Consider the following 24,462-nt stretch of genomic DNA (forward strand, 5'->3'; position numbering starts at 1 on the left):
GTGCAATGTCAATGAAAACTAGAGTGGAATCCTAACGCAAACATTTATTAGATAAATATATATTTTATGGAAATTGTACAGTGTTCAATCATCTGAATTTGTAGTTCAGTTGTACAACCCACCCCCAGAGTTTCTCAAATCTAGTAGTTCCAAAAAAGATTGTCACCTTTGTTGCTGTTGCCTTTTAAAATGCCTTCCTTGCAGATGAAAAATCAACTATGTTTACATGTCACCTATATTTTACCATGTACATGTGGGCCCCACTGATGCCAAAGGTAGTTGTAGAATAGAACAGAATCTATCCTGAATTATTTTTAATGAAAAAGATTTCTAAAATTTAGACTGGGCACAAGGACAGACAATGGCTAGCTTATTACCATACACAAATTAGGAAGCTGGTCTGGTTACTCCACATTTGAAAGATGATTGCTTCCTCCATTTTCCTCTCATTTTGCATTCTTCAGTGACTTCCACTGAACAGAAGTTTTTAATTAATAATTTCCAGCCTTCTTTAGGACTTTTTCCCAGTATCTGTTTCCTTTGTTTTTGCAGACTTGGGACATTAGGTCCCCACCTTAAAGGTATGGCTCAAACAAAGCAGCAGAGAAAGAGCGAGCTGAAAGAGTGTAGCAATGATTTTGAGACTGTGGATAGATCTTTAGTTGTCTAGTCTTAGACCACACTCACATAAGACAAGAAAATTTTTCAGAAAGCTTATAGAACTCATTTGTCCACCAGAGAAGATGGAGAACAGGAAAAGCCAGTGTATCTAACCACTGCTGAAAAGCCAGAAAGAAATTGAGTATATTAGACCTCTTCTGCTGTTTCGCTTGCCTGAACTGTTACTATAAGCAGGTTAAGATAGATTTTCACTGAGAAGATGACTTTTCATAGAGAGCTTTGCATTTTCCTTGAAAACCTTTTGTTAATGTATATGAAAGTAAAATATCCATTCCACAAACACTTCCATACTCAGAACATCAGTGTTTGAGGTTGTTTCAACCAATTTGATCTTGAATAAATACTTCTTTTATTTTTATTTATTTATTTAATGGATCATGAAGTGATACAATTCTTTTGTCTACTGCCCTCATTTGCCACCAGACAGGTCTGGTATCTTCTGTCATCTGCAGTATGCACATTTGCCTTTAAGGGGCAAAGATCGTTCTTTATTTGCTTGCCCATTTCCTTGACATGCTCCTGTGACCTAAAATAAGGTGATACTGAAAATGTGCCACACTAGGGAAGGTTGAACATGGGAAAATGTGACTCTGATGAAAAAAGAAATTTAAATAGCCAGGTTCCATTGTGAACAAAATGTCCTCAAAATGCAGATGTACTGCACACATACTGCACTCAAAATATATCTGGTTTTTGCTAGGTTCTTTTTATGCTGAATAGCTATTCTTCATAGTTTTTAGACTACTGTTTGCCTTAAAGGGATGTATAATGTATTAAGAAATTGCCTTAATAAATAAGTTTATCTTTGTTAGCTGGATTATTAAGTTGAAAAAATGTAATAAACTTGATTAGTTCAGGAAGTCAGTGGAAGCTTGGCCGTTTGAATCGCTAATCCTATTAATTAGATTGTGATTGGATTAATATTTGCAGTGCAGTAGTGTTTAAAAAGAAGTGCTTGTCTCTTCAGAGAGAACTGCATAAGCATTTAACTCCCAAGTGCTTTTCGGGGTTCAACAGCTTGTTTCTAGAAATATATGGCAGATCCAGGAGTAGTAACATGATACTTACATTCAAAAAAATACAGACTTCTTTTTGTTGTTGGGTTTTTTATTTGTTTTCACTTAGAATCCCTAATAAAATCTCTATCAATTGAATGTTTTGGTTACAGAAAGCCTCACATTGCACTTGATTTTTTTGTTGTTAATTGGGCTACTGTTTTAGAATAGAAAATGCATGCTGCAAATAACTGCAAAGTATCAGCCTGTTCAGAGTATTTCTATGTGTAGGTATAAGAATAAAGATCAGAATTAAGACAGAAAATCAAACTGAACAGAGAAGCCTAAACATAGCCCATAGTTTAAATATTTAAATTAAATACACTTTTCTGTATCTGAGATCTCAGGTACAGCTGCTATCCTGTTTCATTGTCTTGCTGAAGAGAATGTAGGTCTGTGAGCAGACTGTGGATGACTACTCGTAGTAGTTGGGCCCTGTGAAAGCCTGCAGGAAGCTTGACATTGAGGAAGATTATATTGTTGTAATTCCCTGATTGCTGCTCTGTGCAGTTAGAGCATTCAGTAAAGATCGTAAGTCCAGTTGCTAGCCTTAGTGGCCCAGGAGCATACATAGTACTTGAAGAATTTGTGCTATTGTCAGAGGCAGAAATTGTCTTGGAAAATAAAGAAACTATGTAAAATAGTCTGGGGTTTCCTTGACTAAGGCAGAAACTAAATATCTTAGGACTTGTCAGCTTTACAAATAAATATTGTGCCATCAAAATCAGGATCTAAATCTTTGGTGGAAGTGCTAGGCTGCAACTTTGTGTTGAGGCTTAGGACCTATTTTCCATTTAAAGCAGGAATTCAGCTTTTATGAAAAAAAGTCCTTTTCACAGGTTTTGCTCTTTGGGAATGTCATACTTTTTTCAGAATTTTCAAGTTAATTGATAAATTTATGCATTTAAATAAATTTGAAGCTCAACTATATTAAAAAATGCATTATCTCTTGGAGGCCACAATTTGCTATGAGATCACTACTCCACAGTCTCTTTTCAGGAGTGGAGAACACTCAGCTATTAACTTGAAGCTTTCCTGACAGTAAAGAAATATTTTCTACCTAAACCTCATTCTGGCCAATTAGAATAGTTAGAGCCCCCTAGCATGGCAAATCAGAAATGTAGATGTAGACAAATTGTAAGAAGAAGATCATAGGGGTTGGAAGGGACCTCTGAAAATCATCAAGTCCAACCCTGCTGCTGCAGCAGAAAAACCAAGGGCAGATTACACAGGAATGTGTCCAGACGGGTCTTGAAAGCTTTCAGCAAAGGAGACTCCACAGCCTCTCTGGGCAGCCTGTTCCAGTGCTCTGTCACCCTCACAGTAAAGAAGTTTTTCCTCACATTGAGATGGAACTTCCTGTGTTGTAACTGGGTGCTGTTTCCCCTTGTCCTATCACAGGGCACAACTGAAAAGAGATTGGCCCATTCTTGACATACATCCTTCACTCTTAGTCTTTTATTCTCAAGACTAAACAGGCCCAGGTCTCTCAACCTTTCCTTGTATGGCAGATGTTCCAGTCCCTTAATCATCATCCTTGTAGCTCTCCATTGGACTCTTTACAGTACATCCCTGTCCCTGTTCAACTGGGGAGCCCAGAACTGGACACAATACTCCAGATGTGGTCTTACGATGGCAGAGTAGAGGGGGAGGAGAACGTCCCTTGACCTGCTGGCTACACTAACACATTCCAAGATACTATTGACTCTTTTGGCCACAAGGGCACATTGCTGTCCCATGGATAACTTGCTGTCCACCAGCACCCCAAGGTCTTTCTCCATGGGGCTGCTTTCTAGCAGTACAACCCCTAATCTGTGCTGGTGCATGGTGTTTTTTCTCCCCAGGTGCAAGACTGCACACTTATTCTTGTTGAACCTCATTAGGTTCATCTTTGCCCAGCTCTCCAGTCTGTCTAGATCTTGCTGAATGGCTGCACAGCCTTCCAGTGTATCAGCCAGTCCTCCCAGCTTCGTATCATCAGCACACTTACTGAGGATACAGCCCATCCCCTCATCCAGGTCATTGATGAAGATGTTGCATGAGACTGGGCCCAGAATATAGCAATGGGAAGTACATTTCGCATGTTCCATTTTTCACTATTGTAGAAGGATATATAGAATGATGTCTTGAATGGTGATTCAGACTTATATAGCAGTGAAAAAGCAAAGAGAATGATTGAAAAAGATAAAAGGAAACTTGGAAGTAAAATGAATTACCCAAATTTGGGATGAAACTGGTTTTGAACTGGATTCTTAAAAAGTCTAGGTAAATGAGAAGGGTTGTCTTGTATGATTATGTAGCAGATCAGAAATAAGTCACAGGAAGAGATCTGTAAAGACCTCTTAGTATTTTTTTTAACTTAATTCTGATGGAGTTATTGCTATGGAACCACTACTGTGTTCCTGTTGTTGGACAGCAAGCTCCCTTCTTGCTGTCTGGACCACACACAGTTTCCTGTAATTAACTCTGCTTTTTTCTTTTTTTCTCTGTGTCTTACAAGAACGAAGTGTGGATTTTCCATCAAAATTCCATGCAAAATGAGTTTCTGTTTTGAGATTCTTACAACTTCAGTTGACATAAATACTGATTAGAGAGGGAGTTACAACTTTTCAGAAGCAGGATGTATATGGTTTTATTTTTCTCCTGGCTAGATTCCTTGCAGGCAAAATTTTGTGGTTCTCATCTTGGAGAGGGCCTTCTTATCCTATCAAAACAGACTACTTAGCACAGCTGTTTGGGTATCATAGAAATATGTTCAATAATCCTGTAACGTTTGTACACTTTTCTGTTGTACTGATTTGTGTCTGCAGCAGTCTTGACAACCCAAACCTGCTTCTGAGCACATGTTGGAAGTCCTCCTCTCTTCTGTATTTTCACAGGAGATGGTGAGCTCTATACTTTTGGAGAACCTGAGAATGGGAAACTGGGATTATTGCCTGAGCAGCTGAAGAACAATAGAGTCCCACAGCACGTACTGGGAATTATGGAAAAGGTTAATAAGGTCGCTTGTGGTGCAGAACACACAGTGGTGCTGACAGGTATGCAATGTAATTTAACCTAGTAAGCTTAATTTACTTTAAAGAATTTACATCCTACTGAAATGTAAGATTCTGTAGTGATCCTAACTGGAAGGCCATTGTCTAGTAAGGGCATAGAAATCTATTTAACAATTAAATTAAGTGCAGGCCTGTGCTGTGCAGTGTGTATGGTTTGACATTCAGGCCTGGGCTGTGCATGGGCCTTTGTTGCAGGATAAACTTTGCCAGCTAACTGTAACAGAGGAGTAGTAAATTAGCTTTTCAAAGAGATACACGCAAAGCATTGCTAGCTGTTTATTTCCACAAGTTCTATGCTGACCTATACTACTACAGAAGCAGAAAAGGAGAGTTTGACTTTGTTCACAGATGATTTTAAAAGTACCAGCTTTGGTTTGTAATGAATTTCACAGTTGTACAATATGTCTGTAATTACTCTCCTACCAAAATGCAAAACTATAAAACCAAGTAGGTTGTATAGATATCAGTCTTTAAATCTGTATTTTGAAAATGTGCAAGCCATCTGTTGTCAATCTGGTTAAGTGCCTTTAAGGTTATGTAGCCAAAATCACTAAAATCTAAAATCTAACTGAAATTGTAAGTAACATGATGTGGTGTTGTACTGCAAGTCACTGGAGAGAATAAAGGTGGAAGTGATGTTTTGGGAATGATTATGTGTAATGATGAGTTTGGGAAAACTGTGAAGAGGAAATAGCAGTGCCAGTCCAGGAAACAATGCAAACATTTGTCCACATTTCAATGCCTTTGTCTCTTCTTCCACATGCAGTCTTACTCTGGCAGTATTCTATGTCATAGCATAAATTTATTTATATGAAATTACATTATCATTATTAGGGAAAAAAATTACCATAAATTTGGGGTAGCAAATACATAAGTTGTAGCATTATTTTATGGGTTATAAAGTTCTGTGAAAATAATTTTATTATCATTATTGATTATTTTAAACTGTAAATCTGAAGCCAACTGATAGGTGTTTTGTTTTAATGGTATTTCATGTGATAAAACTTCATTATAACAAATTACTGTTACAGAGATTTAGTAGGAAGATGTAGACCTGGATGACAGCAGCATTATAATGAAATCTGTACAAAAGCTAGAACAAAGAGGCAAAATATGAATGCCAAAAACCAAATACAGTGAAGAAAACACCATAGTAAGTCAGTGCCTTAGTATGTAAGATTTATTTGCCTATGGGAATAGATTTTGTAGTAAAAAGGCAATTAAGAAATTCACTGCTGGCTCAGCTGACAGTCAATGATCAAAGTGTGTGCCAGAAGATGAAGTTGAGTCATGAGAAAACAATATCCTCCAACAAAATACATTTTCCTAAAGAGCAATAGTGGTTGTGATAAGAATGAAAGGTCAGATAGATGTTTTTTAATGTAATTAAACTATTATTAAACAAGCTACAGGTATGAATTTCTGCTTAAAACACTGAATTAAGAGGTCAAGGATAATGGAAATACTGTCTCAAGTGAAAGATACTTTGGCAGGAGTGTTGACATACAGAAATGTTTCTGACTCAAAACAAAATTTGGAAAATTATCGGGGCAAAAAATTGGGAAAAGAGATAGATTTGGACATTGTAATAATTTGAAATAATGAGTGTAGCATACGTGCATTATAGGCTTTGCACTAGAAACTTAACTTTAACTCGATACTGAAGTGTATATTGCATCTTGAGATGAAGTGGCATGATCAGAAATTGAGATGATGGATATCCCTCTGATGAGGAATATGTCTGTAAAGGTGAGCAGAAACATTTCTATACCTTTCAAGCTCATTTTCCTAAATAAAGAACATAATACAAGTTTGAAGAAATTCTGAATTTCACGCATCGTCTGCTGTGAAAATGGGAGCTCTTTAGCTGTAGCAACACAGTACATACTGATGAGGATTTAATCTTTTCAGGGTCTTTCCAGTTTTTCAGGGTGTGTCATTTCAGTTTTTAAAAATAAGGAGTGAGTGACTGACTTGTATATTCCACCATTTCACCTGTCTCATTTAACATAGGAATAGGATAGGAGAAAATGTGATATGGAGAAGCTGCTGCACATCTTGGCTCATTTCGTGTCATCAGTCCTACTTAGGGTTTATCAAATTAGAAGAAAGCATAATCCAGTTATCTTCTTGAGTATGAAGATAGTTTCTTCCTGATTCTCATACATAATTAGTCTATTCCAAAGCACTTCATTTGATTACTTTTTTATGACTGAATTATCTATACTATTGGCAGTTTTGTATGTTAAGAACTACTATTATCTGGGTTATTAAATCCTGTTTGGAATCTCACCAGCAAGTATTGGACTAAATGACAGAAAGTAGATTGAAGTAATTCCTCTTTTTTCTCTGAAACTTCAAAATGGGAAACTCGGGGTTTGTTGGTTTTTTTTCGCAGAGAGCAAAAAATTAAATTGTTGAAAGCAATGATTATTAAAAAAACTGTTTTAAAACTACAAGGTTTTAGAAATCTTGTATATGGTATTAGAAACCACCTTCCGTACAGGTTTTATTGCTATTCCTGCCTTTAATATTTGCAGAATTGCAGTTAAAAATTCTGTCATGCAAAAGCTTTCTCTTACTGCAGCAGCACAAATGTATTCATTTTGTGACAGTCTACCATCCAGTTCAAGAAGATTGTATCCTCATCCCAGATGACTTCTCTCAGAGTAAAAAAAATGCATCCAGTACCCATGATTCTTGCAAATGCATCTTACTGCAAATGAAGGCCATTGGTATCAACACTTTCAAAAGAAATATGAGGGTGCAACAATCCCAATTTGTGTACTTTTTTCAGTAAAGCTTTTTAAAAAGTAGAATAATAATAACTTGTGAATCTAGATATTGGAGAAGAAACAGATGATTGGGAGTGGCCTTAATATCTTCTGTTTGTTCAGATGATGACAATTCCTCTGGGAATAATCCTCTTTGTAAAAGCATGTATTACCTCCTTTATTCTCTGAAGGGAGGGAAAGCAAAGATAGGTCTTCAAAGGAAAAAGTGAAGCAGTCCTTCAAGAACAGATCGTTTGCCATAAAAATACAGCATATCCCTGTGTTAGTATGTAAAATGTTGTCTTTTTCATCTTCGGTCTCTTTTTTCTTTTAAAAAAGAAAAAAAAAGTCAAGATCCCCTTTGACAGAGAAGGAAAAGATGAAAAAGCACTGCCTTTTCATGACAGAACTGACTGTTCAAACTGTATAGGATTCTCTAGATTTTTCAAACCATTCTTAAAGTCTGTATACCATTTATACTAAAATCCCCAACTCCAGTTACTAGCTCTGGTAAAACTCAGTATTGTATCAACAGCTTATTTTTACAGTAACATTTTGCAGCATAAACTGTTTAAAATAAAGCAATAGTAAGAAAGAATGGTTCATTGAATTATTATTATGATTATCATCATCATCATCATTATCATTAAAGATAATAAATATAATAATAATAGTAATAGTGTTCAAGGGAAAAGAATCTACCTGGAGAGATACAAGCATACCTGTCTGTTTCTTCTTTTCTTTTGTAAATTTTTAACTTTGTCTTTAGCCTTAAATGCATAGCGAAAATCTTAAAAACACTCTTGGAGCTCTCTCAGTTCTTTCAGCAAACAACATGTGTTAAAAAAAAATCTGAAAGCTATATAGATTTTTTGCCTAGGACTATTTTATTTATAGTGACAACAGTCCTGAAGATTAAAGAGCTGGTACATACTCCAGAAGATTCCTGGAAAGGTGGAAGATAGACATTTACAGGGAAATACACCTGTTCATACAAAAAAGAAAATGTAGGAAATAAAGAGGAAGCAATCCCAGTGTTCAAGTACTGGAATTCACTTGGACCAGTGAAGCCATTGGCTTCTGTGCAAGCTCTGAAACTGTTTCTCTTAATCCTCCAAGAGCCTTTCTCATGGGCTGCTGCTATCGAGGTGGCAGTTCCTTCCTTTCCCCTAGATGCTGAAAAGATGGCTGAGCCTTCCTTGTGCTTCACTGATGCATTGGAGGCAGCAGTACTTCCCTCATGCTGCTGTGGCTGTATGTCTTTCCCCTCCCCTTATACCATCTGGTGCTGTCTTCACCATTCCACAAGAAATTATGTCAACAAAAAAACCCAAAAGCTGGCTCTGCACAGCCAGGTGGACAGCAGACAGGGCAAGTGGGGACTGAAGGGGGAGAATTGGGGAGCAAAATTGAGCCATTTGCTGTCAGTGCCTTTCATTTGTTTCATCCAACCATATCCTTAATGGGACGGAAGAGAGTAAGAAGAAGGTGACAGTGAGGTGGTATCCCTTTTTGGATTTGTGCTGTATACAAATTCAAGTTCATAATAATGAAATTCACCTCTGTGGTTTTGTCAGTAAGTCCATGAAGTTGCTTTGCCATAGACTTCTCTTTCCATGTATTTATAAACATAGATGAAAGGAAATCTCTAATTCTGCTAAATGAGATAATTACTGAGGTTTTGCCTCACTTTTGCACCACAGTGGTGAATCATTGAAGAAACTTGTATGGTTTTTGTCTTCTTGTACTTTGATAATTGGCTAACAAGCAAATTCAGGAGGAGAAAATTTAGGTCCACTTGGTCTATAGGGTCAGTAGAATAAATAATTCTTTTTACAAAGGCACTCTAACCTGGTTTTGAATTGGCCTGTTTTCTTCATTTTCAGTGGAAAGAGAGGAAAGAAAATAGTTTCCTGTATGTTTAGCATTTGAGAACATCTCATTTGAGAACACAAATGCAAAAGGCATTGCATGTTTCAAGCAAGGATTAAAGATAATGTGAAAAACCCTCCAACTTCACTCAGAATAATGCTGTTAATCAGATAAAGCCATATAATTTGAAAATTAGAAGATCTGCCAGTTTGCAAATAAATGCTAAGACAAATGCAATACTTCTAAACAGAATTTATGGAATAAGTCATCCTAAGAAAACCATTTACTAAAATGAAGATGAGACTTTGGTTTGCTTAGAGAAAGCTCCTGTCTTTCAGGAGTAGTTTCTTGATTCTTGTGCAGAAAGTCGAAATGTTACCAAAAAATTAATCTTATTTTACTTTTTTAAATATCCTGATGTGTTGCGTTCTTGCACTGAAATTTCCAGCAGAGGGAGCATTACTATTGCATTTAGTTAAAAAACAGCTTTACTCAGTATTTTTAATCTACAGTCTGAAAAGTGTGAGACCAGTGGGGTTTTTTATGGTCTGAATTCATGACATCTTAATATATAAAAATTTAATAAGGCAGAAGGGGCATCTCCTAGAAGGAACATATTCATATGTAGTACTACAGTATTTCATCACGGTTCCTTTGAAATCGTAAAGTTCAATGTAAGTTATTAAGTGTGCTGTGGTAGTAATATGGAACCTGGTCTGTTCTCTGCTTTCTCATTCCCTGGTAGTAGGGAAGGATTAGTTTGGAGGAGCGGTAACATAATTTTGTTTTAGTATTTCTCCAGACTGTGGCTTTGAGAATTTGCTTACGCAGTATAAACTACTTCTGTGGAACTGAAAATTACTTTGCTATTTTAGTGACCTTGTTTCCTTGACAAAAAGAAGTGCTCAAAAAGCAAAGATTGTCCATGGATTGTCATTCCATGCATTCAGCTGTGCAAACCCATTCCGCTCTTGCTTTAGAAGGTGGTGAGATTTTTTACTTGATGGCACCTGTGCAGCAGGAGCAGGTGCACCATGTTCATGACAATGATGTAATGACATATTGCTCCCAAGTCTTATTTCTTTTTGCTTGACATGGAATATTTTTTTGTCCCTCAGTCTTTCACAAGAGGACGGGGAATAAAATTCCAGAAAAGCTTCTCCTTTTCTCAAAACAACCTTAAGTCTTTGAATTTCCTTTTTCAAACATGATCTCATAAAGATTTCCAAGCTTCACGGTCTTCCCCTGTTGCAATGGAGTGCCAGGGATGGACACATCAAGAATCTTTATTGCTTTGGAGAAGCTCTCATTCTTTTTCCTGACACAGACAATCCATTAAATGGACAAGATGTAGATGTGGAAAGATTATTATTCTGTCAGAAGATAACAAAATTATGGTGTTTTCTGTAGTTAATGCTGGGCTGATTTGATGACTGAAACCTATTCTGTTATTATTCCAGTCTCTTTTTACACTCAAATTAGTATTGGTTTAAAGAGGTCTACTCTGTTAAATTTAGGGCCATATAGTGTACATGCAGGTAACCAGAAATTAATATGAGACTATTGCACTTGAAAATGCAGATATATGGAAACATTGTGGTCTTGAATTAATTTCAGTATGTAAACTCCCGGAAGTTTTTTGTTAGCTAATACTTTGTGTATGTGTGTTCAGTGGATTATTTTGCAGTGATACTGGATAATACATTTCATAATGAACCATTCAAAATTATTTTCTAGATGTATTTTAGTGTGTCATTGCCTGCTTTTTATTTTGTTTTATTTTGTTATGAATTGATACATTTAATTGATTAGTTGGATAATTTTTCAATTGATAAAACATTGCTTTTTGATGCTGATGTTATTTGACTTTAACTTGGCTAATAGAAAGCAGATTATAATGCATGTGTCAGCCTATTTGTTGTTAACATTGCCTGTACATTTCCAGAACGAGATGTATATACTTTTGGACTTGGACAATATGGGCAGCTGGGACATGGTACTTTTATTTTTGAAACTTCAGTACCGAAGTCTGTGAAACACTTGAGGAAGCATAAAATCCGTGATGTTACATGTGGAGAAAATCATACTGCTGTAGTTACAGGTATGTAAGTGAAAAAATCTGAAATGTTCTTCTCTATTATGAAAAATGCATGTACTTCTCTATATTCTGAAGTGTAACTCTCTATTATGCTGTAAAGACTTTTCACTGAAGATGCGCAGAAGACGACATGGAGATTTACTAGTTCTGAAGGTTAAGTGAGCTAGTGAGAAAGCCATATTTTATTTCAGGAATTCCTTATTCACAGCCCTGCCATGCATAGTTCTGTACATGGTGTCTCCTGGTAACCTCAAAATCATGCCTTGCTGATAAGTATTCTTATTTCAAACCTTTGTTTTGCTGTACTATTCAATCCTAATGTTTTGCTCTTGTTTTTTTCCCCCAAAAATTGTCCAGACTAACTCTAATCTCCAACAGTAATTTGTCTGAAAAAAGATATAATTTGTCATAAAAAATAATTACTTTTTTTGATCATATTCATCTGTTGACAATCTGAAAGTTTTTGTTCAGGGTTCTCAGGAAGAGAAATATTCCCTTCTCGCGTGGTCTGTTACTTCATTTGTAAGGGTTTTGTCCTGGTTTTGTACTGACTCTTTGTTATTAATGACTTTTTTTTTTTTTTTCTGTATACAGAGAATGGCCTCATGTTTACTTTTGGAGATGGGCGACATGGCAAGTTAGGTCATGGAGAAGAGAATTTTACAAATCAGTTTGATCCCACTCTGTGTTATAATTTCTTGAGGTTCACAGTCCTTTTGGTAAAACTTTTGTTCATGCTTCTCAGACATCAAAATGTTTATATTTTTATAAAACACGTTATTAGTGAGAGTTAAAATGTCATTATAGAATTATTTTTTATACAAAACTTGATTAGTAGACAACACAAAACAAAAAGGGAAATTTCATTTACTTAACGCACTGTTAATTTAGTTTAGAATGTACTTGGCTTGGAGTATACACATAGACTGCTTTTTAGTGTTTTATTCAATGGTGGTGTGCTGTAGAGCTGGTAGTAGCCTATAAAATATATTTCTTGCTTTTAGATTGTTGGCAGTAAGTGGAAGACTAATGTCTGTTCTGAAAACACCAGTGTGACATATTTTTGTTTATTGGACTCAGAGTTTAATGAAGTTTTATCAGAAGTGGTAAAGGATTCAGACTTTCTTTAGAAAGCAAAATCTCTGATCTTTTAGTAATTATACTTTGTTTCTGGGAGGGTGTGGGACTTTCCATTAGATTCTATGGATTTTGTGAGGAAATATCTAGGTTTGTATCACTGAAGTTACTGATACTACCCACATTTGACTTGCATAAAAATAATTAGCTCCAATCCCTTCAAACTCAGTGGAAATACCTTTGCTTTCTTCTGTATCAGTAATTTGATAGACCTATAATGGGTTCTGTTCAATACTAGTGTATTGTATTTAAGTAAAAAAAAATGAACATAGATCACTAGTGATTAATAATTGTAATGATGTACTTTTATCATGCTAACGTCATTAGGAGCTAATGTTGAAACAATTTAAAAATTCAACGTTTTTTGGTGCTCTAGGTTGCTTGTGGTGGTTGTCACATGCTAGTTTTTGCTGCCCCAAGACCTAAAGGAGCTGAAGAAATACTCTTAGAAGATTTATATGAGGGCCGTTTGACTGGTAGTATCTCTAAAATGAGTGAAGACTCACTACTAACAAACACCTTGCAACTAACATCAGCACGACTGCGACGTCGAGAGAGGGTAAATTCAGACCTTTTTAGAGTTGCCATACTTGTTTTGGGAAAGAAAATAACTTTTTAAACTAAAATCACAGCAAATACTCAGCAGATACATATATATCTCCTTAAAATACATAGTTAATTTTAATTTATAAAAAAGAAGAATTAACATCTGCCCTGAACCCAAAATTGATGCAGATAAAAGAAAGGTATTGGTCAGATTTTACTTGTTGATTTCTATAAAAATGGCTCAAACTGGTTTAGTTTTGGTTTGGTTTGTTGAGCCTGTTCCGTTGCATTTAAAAAAAATATATATATTAAAAAAACAAACCAAGAACCCGACTCTTTTTGGTATTCCCTTGGAGTCCTTGAACAGATTAAACAAGTTCATAGTTTATAAAATATCAAAGGGGAAAGTGTCACACTCACCTTAAAATAGGTCTAAGATCCTGTAGCTACTGAAAATAGTAGTTTCTTCTCCTTTATCTCCACTTTGCATTCCGTATAATGTCTTTAGCAGCATGATAAGTTGGATCATTTTCCTTAACTGTCTGAAAACTAATTTTCACACAAGACCACATTTATTATCTAAAAATATATTGATGCAGTGAATTAAGTAACTCTATTATTAGAGAAACTAGCGTTTTCATTTTGAATAAAAATAAAATTTCTTCTTGTCCTTTGTAATTTATGACTGCTTGAGATTATTGTGTAGGAATGGCCTAAAATACCCAGTATTTCTCTCCACTTTTTATGAAGAATTAATATATTCAAGAAATTTTGTTTATGCTTTGCATAGAGTTACAACACTGTATCATCAACTGTAGGAAAATACTACTATGAAATATGACAGGTTGTTTTTATTTATCTTCTACTCTTATACTCAACAATTTTTTTTTAATCTTCTAAAGGAAAAGTCACCAGAGCAGTTTATTCGAATGGCACAAACTCTGCCTCCACTGGGAGAAAGGTTCTTAAAATCTTCATTGCCTGTGACTAGCAACACTAGCCCAGTCTGTATTTCTACAGTAGGTCTTCCAAAAACTGAGCCTATGGAGGATAAAGACCTTGAAAAAGGTGAAGTGTTGCTAAATCTCGTTGCTGTTTTCTGAGAACTATTTAGCTTGACTCTCGTAATTCATAAATAAATGCTCAGTTTGAACATGAAAGAGGTTTAAGTTCAGTCTTACCTCAAGAGGGTCTGGTAGAATAGAGACATGAAAGTTGAGAAATGTGTACAAGAAATTGCCTCACACTTGGTTTATCTTTGGAAAACATGCTTAAAGATTTAGAGGATTTAGTGAAGAAAAATAACTTCTGAATTGTATCTTAGGTTCCTCAAGGCTGTAGAAATGTGACTTCACAAAAATACTGTAAGATTAGTAATCACTTTCTCCATTTAAAAAAAAAACCAAACACAGAAAAACATTAATTAGGAACATTTGTAAAGACACAGGAAAGCCTACAAGAAAACTTTGATAAAGAGTCTATTAATTCTTATAGGAGTTTTCATCTTCACTTGGAAATACAAAGGCAGTCTTCACTGTCTGTTATCTAAGATAATAAGGATTTGCAATATTCTAGGTAATGCAAAAGCCTGGATAACAATGATACTGATACAGAACTGGAGTTTTGCCCAGGTTCTCTAGAGCAGTTCTGGACTTCATCTGGGTTCCTGGGTAGGTGTGATTTCCTGAGAAGAGCTATGCTGAAGAGTGTAGAATGCAGTGCTGCTGTGTAGAAGTTAGCTCAGGTTTATTTGACTGTCAAATCCAGTTTGAAAGTAGTTAATTCAGTTAGAATTAAGATTATTTCTGAAGCTGCCAGCATGTCCATTAGCATTTCTGGTTCATGGAAGCAATGCAGTGAAATTTGAAGTGCCTTTGGAGACTTCTAAGGCCTAAAACTTCAGGGTTTGTGCCTTATGAAACTGGTCATATACCTGATAATAAGGTGAACCTGAAAATTATGTAGGTACATTTTTATGATGTTGCATTAGAGTTAAACTTACTGTCTCTCCAACCATCACACAAATAACATGCAATGTAGATAATATGACTGCAGCTAATTCAGTCTAATTGGTACACTGATATTAAAGAGATTATCCAAAATTAGCTTTGTCCCATGTCATATTTGTGCTTTGAAAGCCTGCAAAAATGGTCAGAGATCTACAGTGCACTATAGCCAGATTGCTGAGCTATCTCTAATGTTTATACTGACAAAAAGGAGGTGGAAGTATTTCTGCTGTGTCTTAGGCTGGGGGAATGAGGAACCTCAGGACTTAAATCCTACATCAGTAAAATAGAGAGAATCACTGTTTTACAAGAATAAGGTTTTCTATTTGCTGTATCTTGCTTGTTCCTGTGATACTTGTTTACTTACCCCTATTTTACCTTACAGACAAGAATCATCAAAAAGATAAACCTGATCAAAGTTCTGCAGAAGAAGATTCAGATAATGAAAATAATGCCAGAAACCTTGGGAATACAACTGACATCCTAAACATGGTATTATATTCCACTGATCAATCTGTGATTCAATCATTTTTATGCAGCGGAACAGCAAAGCAGCTAAATCTTGTTTCAAGTTCTAGTATAGGACTCTTGTCTAGCCTAGAATGTCCTGTGTCCCATCAAGAAGTACTGACATCCTGTTAAAGGAGCATGCATTTCATATCATCATTATCCAGTGGTAAAGTTTGTTTTCATTTTCCAAATATTGTCGTCATATGTGATTGAAGCAGTCCAAGTAGTGCAGCCCATCCCCACACTTTAGCTCTGCATATGAGAAAGAAAAGAAGGATGCTGGATACCACATGGTGATCTCAGTCTTTGACCTTCCTCATCTTGATGATTTCCAAGAGGACAACTGCAGGAAATGAAGCAGAGAGCTGTCTTTTCCTGTTCCTAGAAGAGCTTTTTTAGTACAAGTGGATCAAATCAGTTACTTAATGTGGACTCAGCTCAGGATATGTTGTTAGTTATGCTGGAGGGATTGCAAATTTTACATGAATTATTGTTTTACTTAATAGTACGTAATAATTTAACCATCTGTTTGTGCATACCATTTATTTAACAATTAGAAAACTTTCTTTTCATTTACAAGAAAAAGAACTGTTTTCAGGTGTGATGCACCTGGCCTTCATTAATTTACTGAGGCATTATTTATAACATATTGACCAGTTTTTGTGCTAGACTTCCTCCTCCTTTTTGTTTTTGTTCCCATTGTGTATTGATTTTAGAACATTTATCAGAATGAAACAGCAAATCTGAAAAAAGTCTGTCCAGCAAACTTGTCAAAATACAAAGGAGAAATTATTGCTCTTCTTGAATCTGAATGAAAATAATGTGTTACAGCAGAGTTGTTTCCATTTTTCTTCAACTGTGGCAGCATCCATCTTATTGACAAGTGTGAGAAGAGGAGGAAAAATCTTTAATAATCATACTGATGATACAAGTTCTTGGGAGTCAGAAACCAGAACTGTCCATGTTCACTGTGTTGAAAAAGAATATGGTGGTCAAACCACAAACACTTAACAAACAACAGCAGAGAAAATTATCTTGTCATTTGGAGTATATGGGAAGAGTTGACCAAAATCTCACTATAATTGTCCACCTAGTAATATTCTACATTGCCTTGCCTTTCCTGGTTTTGATTTATACAGAAGAGATACAGGGATTACGTTCCAAGGAAAGTTTCTGCTGTATCATGTTTCGAGCATTTCAAGTCCAACTGGATGCTAAGTTGGAGGTTGAAATGATAAGGGAGTAAGATTGTAGCCAGAACTTCAGGGTGAGTAGAAGGTGGATCTAAAATATGTTTGTGGGCTGTAAGAGAAGGCATATAGCTTTCAGTACCTACAGACAATTTAGATGTTGACATCTAAGCTGGTTACCACTCTCTCTTTGTATAATGAGTAAATGAGGGAGTGGAAGTAGAATAGACGAGTGATGATACAGATTTGTCTCAACCTAACTTCAGTAGTATTAAAATGTTCATATTACTTAAAAGAGCTCTGTTTAGTAGATCTAGTCTTTGATGCTACTTACCCTATTTGTTTATTGGTTTTTTTTTTTTTTAATAAAGATCTTCTTCTTTGCAGACACATGCAATGAAATTGAATCCCAGTGACCAGACCTTAAAATTGTCACCACTCCAAAAACAAAAGGTACTATAACTAATTATATATGCATGTATACTTTTTCTGATGTTTAGAAGATCTGTAATTCATGTATTATCCTCATACTTTATTGTTTTGCTTTGAGTTTTAAAAAAAAAACTAGGCCCATTTTGTAGGCCTCCTCTTGCTAATTTTCTGAATATCTGTGAGGTAAAATTCTAAGTGGACAGAAGCCAGGGAGAATTTGTGCATGCTCATAGAACTCCTCATATCCATCACAGTTTGAGGCTATATAATACTTCACTATTTTAAGGAAAAAAAGACTATCAGTTGCACTTTGTAGCTTATGCTGGTAACATGCATTTCTACTGGTTTGTTGATATTAAAATATTTTAATTTACTTTTGGGACACAATGTAAGTAAATATTTTATTTACAGAAATTCACCATGGAGTGTATTTAAAGGAGCAATAATACTGGATTTAATTTTGAAAAGAAAATATTTTTGTATTATCTTTTCATTTCACTCCTAAAGTGATCCCAGCATTTCAGCATTTTGGTGTATTTCATTAGGATTTTATTTTAAATATTTTGCAGAATTTATTAAGTAAATGTCAGACTTAAAGCAGAACGACAATTGATTTTCAGACTTACTAAAAAAAAGCGTAACAATGAGTGGTGCTTCAGAAAATTCCCCAAGGGGAAAAGTGGAGAAAAGTGCAGTTCTCTCCTTCTGTTTGCACAGCCTCACACAGTGCATGTGCTCTAGAGTATGGGACATGATACTGGCTGCACAGTTCTTATAACACTCACTTTGAGTGCTTGGATAGTAAAAAAGGAGTAGTAGTACAATTACCATCAACAGAACATTACATTCTTCTAATATGTGCACTTGTAAATTCATTTCATGCAAAAAACTCTAGCTTTTATGCTATCTTTTAGTCTCTTCAAACAAATTGTTTCTTGTTCAAATGTTTTTGTAATCTTTTTCTTTTGCTGTCATTTGTCCTTAATGCTTTCCTTCTTTCTTTTTAATTTTCTGCTTCTCATGTGGAATAGAAGAACAATAAAAATGTGAAACTGAAAAGAGATGGTAAGGGTGGGCTGAAAGAAAAGGATTCTGATTTCATGAAGGAGGGCACAAAATTAGACTCTGGCTCTTTACAAAAGCAGTCTTCACTTTCAGAATCACTGGGACAAGAATTAGTAAAAAGTAGTGCCTTTGTAGAGAAGCCTGTTGCCAAAAAACCAAAAAGTAAATCAGAGCACGCACAGAGTATTAGTACTTTGAAAAGTGATGTTCAGCAAATCACTAGGGAAAAAGAATATGTGGAAAATCCTGAATTTCTCAGAGGGGAAGTAACTTCTAATCTTCCCACTGAAAAAGAATTTCTGACTGAAAAAGTAGATTCTTCCAATAAAAAGGCAAAAGCTATTAAAATTAAGCAATCCCTTAAAATAGAAGTGCTTCCTTCTGCATCCAGGGATCAGCCTCAGACAGAATCACTAATTGTACAGAAATACAATCCTGTTGAAAAGCAAGGGAGTCAAGAAGCAGTAGAAAGTCAAAACAAAATAAAGGATATTGTTGAAAAATCTGATAAATGTGAAAAAACAAGTGTCACAGGAGAAGAAGGTAGTGAAGAGCAGAGGAGTTTTAAAAAAAAGGATCCATTTTTAAAAAAAACAACTCTAACTATGTCCTCATTTTCATCTGAGGAAAGTATTAATGAGCTTGCAAAATACATGCCTAAGAGGAGACAAAAAGAGGACTACTATGAAAACAGAGAGATCCAGAAGGCAATGGAAGCAGGAAATGTGATAGTTATGGATCTAGACAAAGAAGACAGTGAGATTAAGGAGATGCAAGCTACAAACAATGAAAGAAGATATGCAGAAGAGACCAATGTAAAAAGTCTGAATGAGGAAGAAACAAACTCTGAAGCTAGATCTGATGAAGACAGGCAATTAGAAATTAAGAATGAGGAGAAATTCAGTCAAGAGCAGGAGAGTGAAGGCAGTGAAAAGGTTGGAAGTGAAAAAGAAAAACTAGATGAAGCAGTTGACAGTGAAGATGCAGTAGGGGAGGAAGAAGAAGAGAGTGAGGTTAAAAAAGATAGAGGTGAAGTTTCAATAAAAAGAGATGAAGAGGAAAATGAGGAAGAGGAAGAAAATGAAAGAGAAGAATCACAGGCTGAAAGTGATAGTGAGAATGAGGGTGCAGAAAATACTGAAGAGATTAATCAGAAAGATAGCAAAGAGCAAGGAGCTGAGGAAGGCAGGTTAATGGAGGAAGAAGAAATGCAGAGTGAGGGAGAAGAGGAGGAGCAGGAGGAGCAGGAATGTGCAAAAGAGGAAGACACTGAAAAAGAAAAGGAGAAACAGGTTGAAAGTGAGGGAAAAGATGAGAGTGAGGAAGGATGTGAAGCTAGAGACAGGGAAGAAGAGAAAGAGGTAGAGGCAGAAGAGGAAGGAGAAGATGAAAATGAAGAAAACAAAGAAAGGGAGAGTGAAAAAGACAAAGAGGGTGAAGAGGAGGGATTAGAACAATCATTGGCAGGGGGGGAAGAAGAAGAGGTGTCTGAAGAACAGGAAGAAGAAGATGCAAATAGAACTGAGGAGGTGGGGGAAGGTGGAGTAGAAGAAAAAGAAAAAGAGGGGGAGGGTGGAATGGAAGAAGAGGGAGAAGAGGAGGAGGGTGGAATGGAAGAAGAAGGAGAAGAGGGGGAGGGTGGAGTTAAAGAAAAAGGAAAAGAGGGGGAGGATGGAGTAGAAAAAAAAGAAAAAGAGGGAAAGGGTGGAGAGGAAGAAAAAGAGGGGGAGGGTGGAGTGGAAGAAAAAGAAGAGGGGGAGGGTGGAATGGAAGAAGGAGAAGAAGGGAAGAGTGGAGAGGAAGAAGAAGGAAAAGAGGGGGAGGGTGGAGTGGATGAAAAAGGAGAGGGGGAGGCTGAAGTGGAAGAAGAGGGGGAGGCTGGAGTGAAAGAAAAAGGAAAAGAGGGGGAGGGTGGAGTGGAAGAAGGAGAAGAGGGGGAGGCCGAAGTAGAAGAAGGAGAAGAGGGGGAGGCTGAAGTAGAAGAAGGAGAAGAGGGGGAGGCTGAAGTAGAAGAAGGAGAAGAGGGGGAGGCCAAAGTAGAAGAAGGAGAAGAGGGGGAGGCTGAAGTAGAAGAAGGAGAAGAGGGGGAGGCCAAAGTAGAAGAAGGAGAAGAGGGGGAGGCTGAAGTAGAAGAAGGAGAAGAGGGGGAGGCTGAAGTAGAAAAAGAAGGAGAAGAGGGGGAAGGTGGAGTGGAAGAAGAAGGAGAAGAGGGAGAGGCTGGAGTTGAAGAAGAGGGGGAGGATGAAGTGGAAGAGGAAAGAGAAGAGGAGGAGGAAGAGGAAGGAGCAGAGGCAGAAGCAGAAAGGGAGGAGGAAGAAGAAGATGAAAAACAGCAAGAAGAGTGGGAAAATGAAGAAGAGGAAGGAGAAGAAAGAGAAGATGAAGAGGGAGAAGGGTTGGAAGAGGAGGGAGAAGGGGAGGAACAAGAAGATGGAGAAGAGGGAGAGGGAGAAGAGGGAGTAGAAGAAGAAGAGGGAGAAGAGGGTGAGGAAGAAGGAGAGGGAGAAGAAGTAGAAGAAGGAGAGGGAGAAGAAGTAGAAGAAGGAGAGGGAAAGGAGGAAGAAGAAGTAGAAGAAGGAGAGGGAAAGGAGGAAGAAGAAGTAGAAGAAGGAGAGGGAAAGGAGGAAGAAGAAGAGGAGGAAGAAGAAGAAGAAGGGGAAGAGGGAGAAGAAAAAGTTGAGGAGGAAGAGGGAGAGGAGCAAGAAGGAGAAGAGGAGGAAGGGGATGTGGGAGAGGAGGAAAAAGAGGATGAGGGAGAGGAGGAAGAAGGAGAGGAAGAGGAAAAAGCAAAAGGTAAAAGAAAAAATGATATTAATAAGCTTCCACAAAAGAAAAGCAAAAGCAGGAAGCCAGAAAAGACAGAAGGTACTGCTTTACCAAACAGCTCTAAGCAAAAAATGAAGTCCAAACAGCATGTAGCAAATGGTTTACATAATACAGAACAATTTTGGAACAATGTGCTACCTCATTATTTAACACTAAAGTAGCATGGACTACTGGAGATTAATTTTAACTTTGGAACTACAGCAGAATGATTTTTATTACTGAAGAAATTGTTTTTAATATAGTCAAAGTGGGTTATTATGCATACACTCTAAGTGCCAATGTCTTGAAAAAGAAACAAAAAAACAGGAAGTGTTTAAATTTGGGAAGTTTATATGAAAGCAATCATAGAAATTGTTGATGCAGTCATTTACACAATCATCTTCATCACATATGACACACATTTAAAATAATGATTGCTGAAGAGGCAAAAATGTGTTTGCCTTTTAATTAAATTATAATGTCATGCTGACAACATGAATTATACATTGTAACAGTGTAAACTTCTTTGCCTTTGAGTTAGATTTCTTAAGGTAATGCATCAATTTTAGTTGCAGGTTAGCTTACTTATAAATGTGCCTTATATGAAAGGAGTGTCAGTATATCATCAAAGGTACACATTTTTAATTTTTGTTATCACTCCATATTCATTCCCCCCTACTTTTCTTCTTTTCATATATTGGTAAAATGTTGGTGTACTCAGTGTAAATTATGAAAAGACAAGTTGCCAAATTTACACTTGTTGGTAGATGGGAGGTAAATGAAAATACAGGCCTGGGTACAGATTGGCTTGGGCTTTTTTGAAGGCCTTAGGGCTGACTTCTTATTTTGGTGTCAGCACACAATTATGTGCAAGTCTCAGAATCTGGCATGGTTTACATTACAGTTAAAATGCATCTGTTTAGGCATAATTTTTTACTACCACATTTGGTGACTACACATAATAAAGAATTTTAAAATATACATACCTGTAAAACATGATTTACTTGTGTATTCTGTATACTTGTAAACAAAAGGTTCACTATCTGCCTATGAAAGACTAAATTACATTAGTCATCTAAGGTTCACAAGGGTGGGAATATACTTCATTGCACTGTGAAGTTCACCTCTGTTTTCAGGATCAGAGCCTAAGCTTTTCCTTATTAGAGGATATTAGTGTTTTTTCCTCCTAAAAATTACATCTGTGATCTCCAAAAAGAGAGTGATGTAATAAACCAAGAAGCCAGATGAAATAGTAGAGAAAATGGCATGAAAGTCTGAATTCTTTTTGGAAAAGACAAAGTATGTTAATACTCTGGAGTTTCCTTAAATACACAAACAAATCTTGCAAATTATTTTTGTGACTTTGTGAGATATTGTATTACTGTTTCAACTATTAGTGGTTGAACTGGCAAAATGAGGGAGAGGGACTCATCATCCAGCATTATTACCTAAATACCAAGGGTGGTCTGATAAATTTTTGTAAACATATCTCAGTATTGACATTCTCTAGAAAAATAGTTACTTAAATCCTATTTGAAAATGAGGGCAGAAGAAAGTGATCAAGGAAATTAATAAATGTAATTCAACAAAAATGTTAATGGAATTAATACTTACGTTGAGATCATGAAACATTTTTAATGTTGTTTTGTAAGATACTGGAATTAAACTATCTTTGACACAATGTCTCCACGATTTGTTTTCTAAAAAGGCTATGGTAGATTAGTAGTTTGCCAGTAGACTGTAGTCCAGTTTGAGCCTTCATACCTCAGTCACCCCTTCCACATCCTGTGTTTGAAGGTAAGGTCTCTTGGAGCCACATGCCCTAACTGTAACAAAAACTTAGTCCAATGACTGTATTTTGTCTCTGTGAAATTTCTTTCAAGCTTTGGGATTTTCTGGAATACATTGCCTTTATATCAGCATGTGTAAGTCTTTGGAAAAGGGCAAGTATCCTCCTGTTCTGACAGAGTGGAATATTTTAAGTTAACTGCACTTCCCAAGAAAACCTCTCGCTCCATCAATGAAGTCCTCGGTTATTTAACAGAAACGCTGCACTATCACTGAACTGCTGTGAAAATAGTAACTTTTGAAATTAAGTGGAGCTAAGCTCTGTTATTTTAGCTATCTTAGAAAAGATGAGGATGTCGCTGTATATAAACTGTAATATTGAAAAGTATTTTTATAGGCCTAAAACAATGTTTCTTGGTTATGACATCTGCTCATTTGTGATTCTGAAATTCAGCTTCAGAGGAAAACTGTGCTGTGAAAAAAACAAACAGTCGTTTCTTCTGAAACATATTTGCTACAGAGAGGGGCAAAAAGTGAGAGCACTTCAAAGCAAGTGATTTCCAATTCCATATAGGAATGGCTCTTCATTTACTGTTTGGCTGTAGCTTTTGATCTAAAACCTTAGGCAAATGGGGACCATTTGTTGTTCCTCTCGTAAGATGCACTGATAGCATAAGGGTTCCCAGGAAAATAAAGGAAGCCAAGTTACAAGCATTTCCTCTTCTTTGTTTTGTCTGGATAAAAATTCATTGAATTGAGAACTAATTCTGTATTGTTTTGTGGATTATTCCTGTGGTAGGGGGAAAGCAGAGCATTACTGCAGTGCTTCTAAGGGTTTTCCATAGAATCATTGCAGAAATTGTACACTGTGCCAATGTTTCTGGGCTTTGGGGGGACTTTGGAACTCCATTAGCATAACGAGTGGAATTTTATTTAATTTGACTCATGCTGGTTTATGAAGTTGGGTACTTGTGGTTTTGTGGAAATTCAGTATGTCCTTGGTTTTTATTATGGGATGCAAAAAGATTTATGTGCAGTACTTAAGCAACATGGCAGAAGTAGTTCTCAACTAGTTTTTGGTAGAGAAAAAAATCCTGCAATAGAAAAAAAACCAGCACACAGCTGCTCAGACCAAAGGTCTGTCTAGTCCAGTATATTTTTTCTACCAGCAGCTACTGGTGAATGCCTGGCAAAAAATACAATAATAGAGCAAACATGTAGTGTTACTTCTGCTGTGTAACCATTCAGTATCCCAAATATATTCAGTATATTCAATAGTCTGTGGTTCAGAAGATGTCTGTCGTATTTAATAGCCATTTTTCTTCCACTAATTTATTTCAATCATTTTTTAACTCATTTATCATCCAGTACATGTTTTGGCAAACAATTCTTAGCTTAGTTTACACATTGTTTGAAGAAGTAATGAATTTTTTTGGTCTTGAATCTG

The 24,462-nt window shown here is 36.3% G+C and overlaps 1 protein-coding gene across 1 annotated transcript in view; it reads left to right on the forward strand.

Annotated features, from left to right (window-relative positions):
* RPGR (retinitis pigmentosa GTPase regulator) overlaps nt 1-23,547 on the forward strand; it is a 41,834-nt gene extending 18,287 nt beyond the window's left edge. The window contains exons 7-15 of the mRNA XM_051609128.1: nt 4,616-4,774; nt 11,384-11,539; nt 12,131-12,255; nt 13,050-13,232; nt 14,122-14,287; nt 15,611-15,717; nt 17,313-17,378; nt 18,389-19,994; nt 20,655-23,547. Coding sequence (XP_051465088.1) covers nt 4,616-4,774; nt 11,384-11,539; nt 12,131-12,255; nt 13,050-13,232; nt 14,122-14,287; nt 15,611-15,717; nt 17,313-17,378; nt 18,389-19,994; nt 20,655-21,409 — 3,323 coding nt within the window. The 3' untranslated portion in view covers nt 21,410-23,547. The remainder of the gene's footprint in view (nt 1-4,615; nt 4,775-11,383; nt 11,540-12,130; nt 12,256-13,049; nt 13,233-14,121; nt 14,288-15,610; nt 15,718-17,312; nt 17,379-18,388; nt 19,995-20,654) is intronic.
* The last annotated feature ends 915 nt before the right edge of the window (nt 23,548-24,462 follow it).

The sequence above is a fragment of the Apus apus genome, chromosome 1 (genome assembly GCF_020740795.1).
Source record: "Apus apus isolate bApuApu2 chromosome 1, bApuApu2.pri.cur, whole genome shotgun sequence".
NCBI lineage: Eukaryota > Metazoa > Chordata > Aves > Apodiformes > Apodidae > Apus > Apus apus.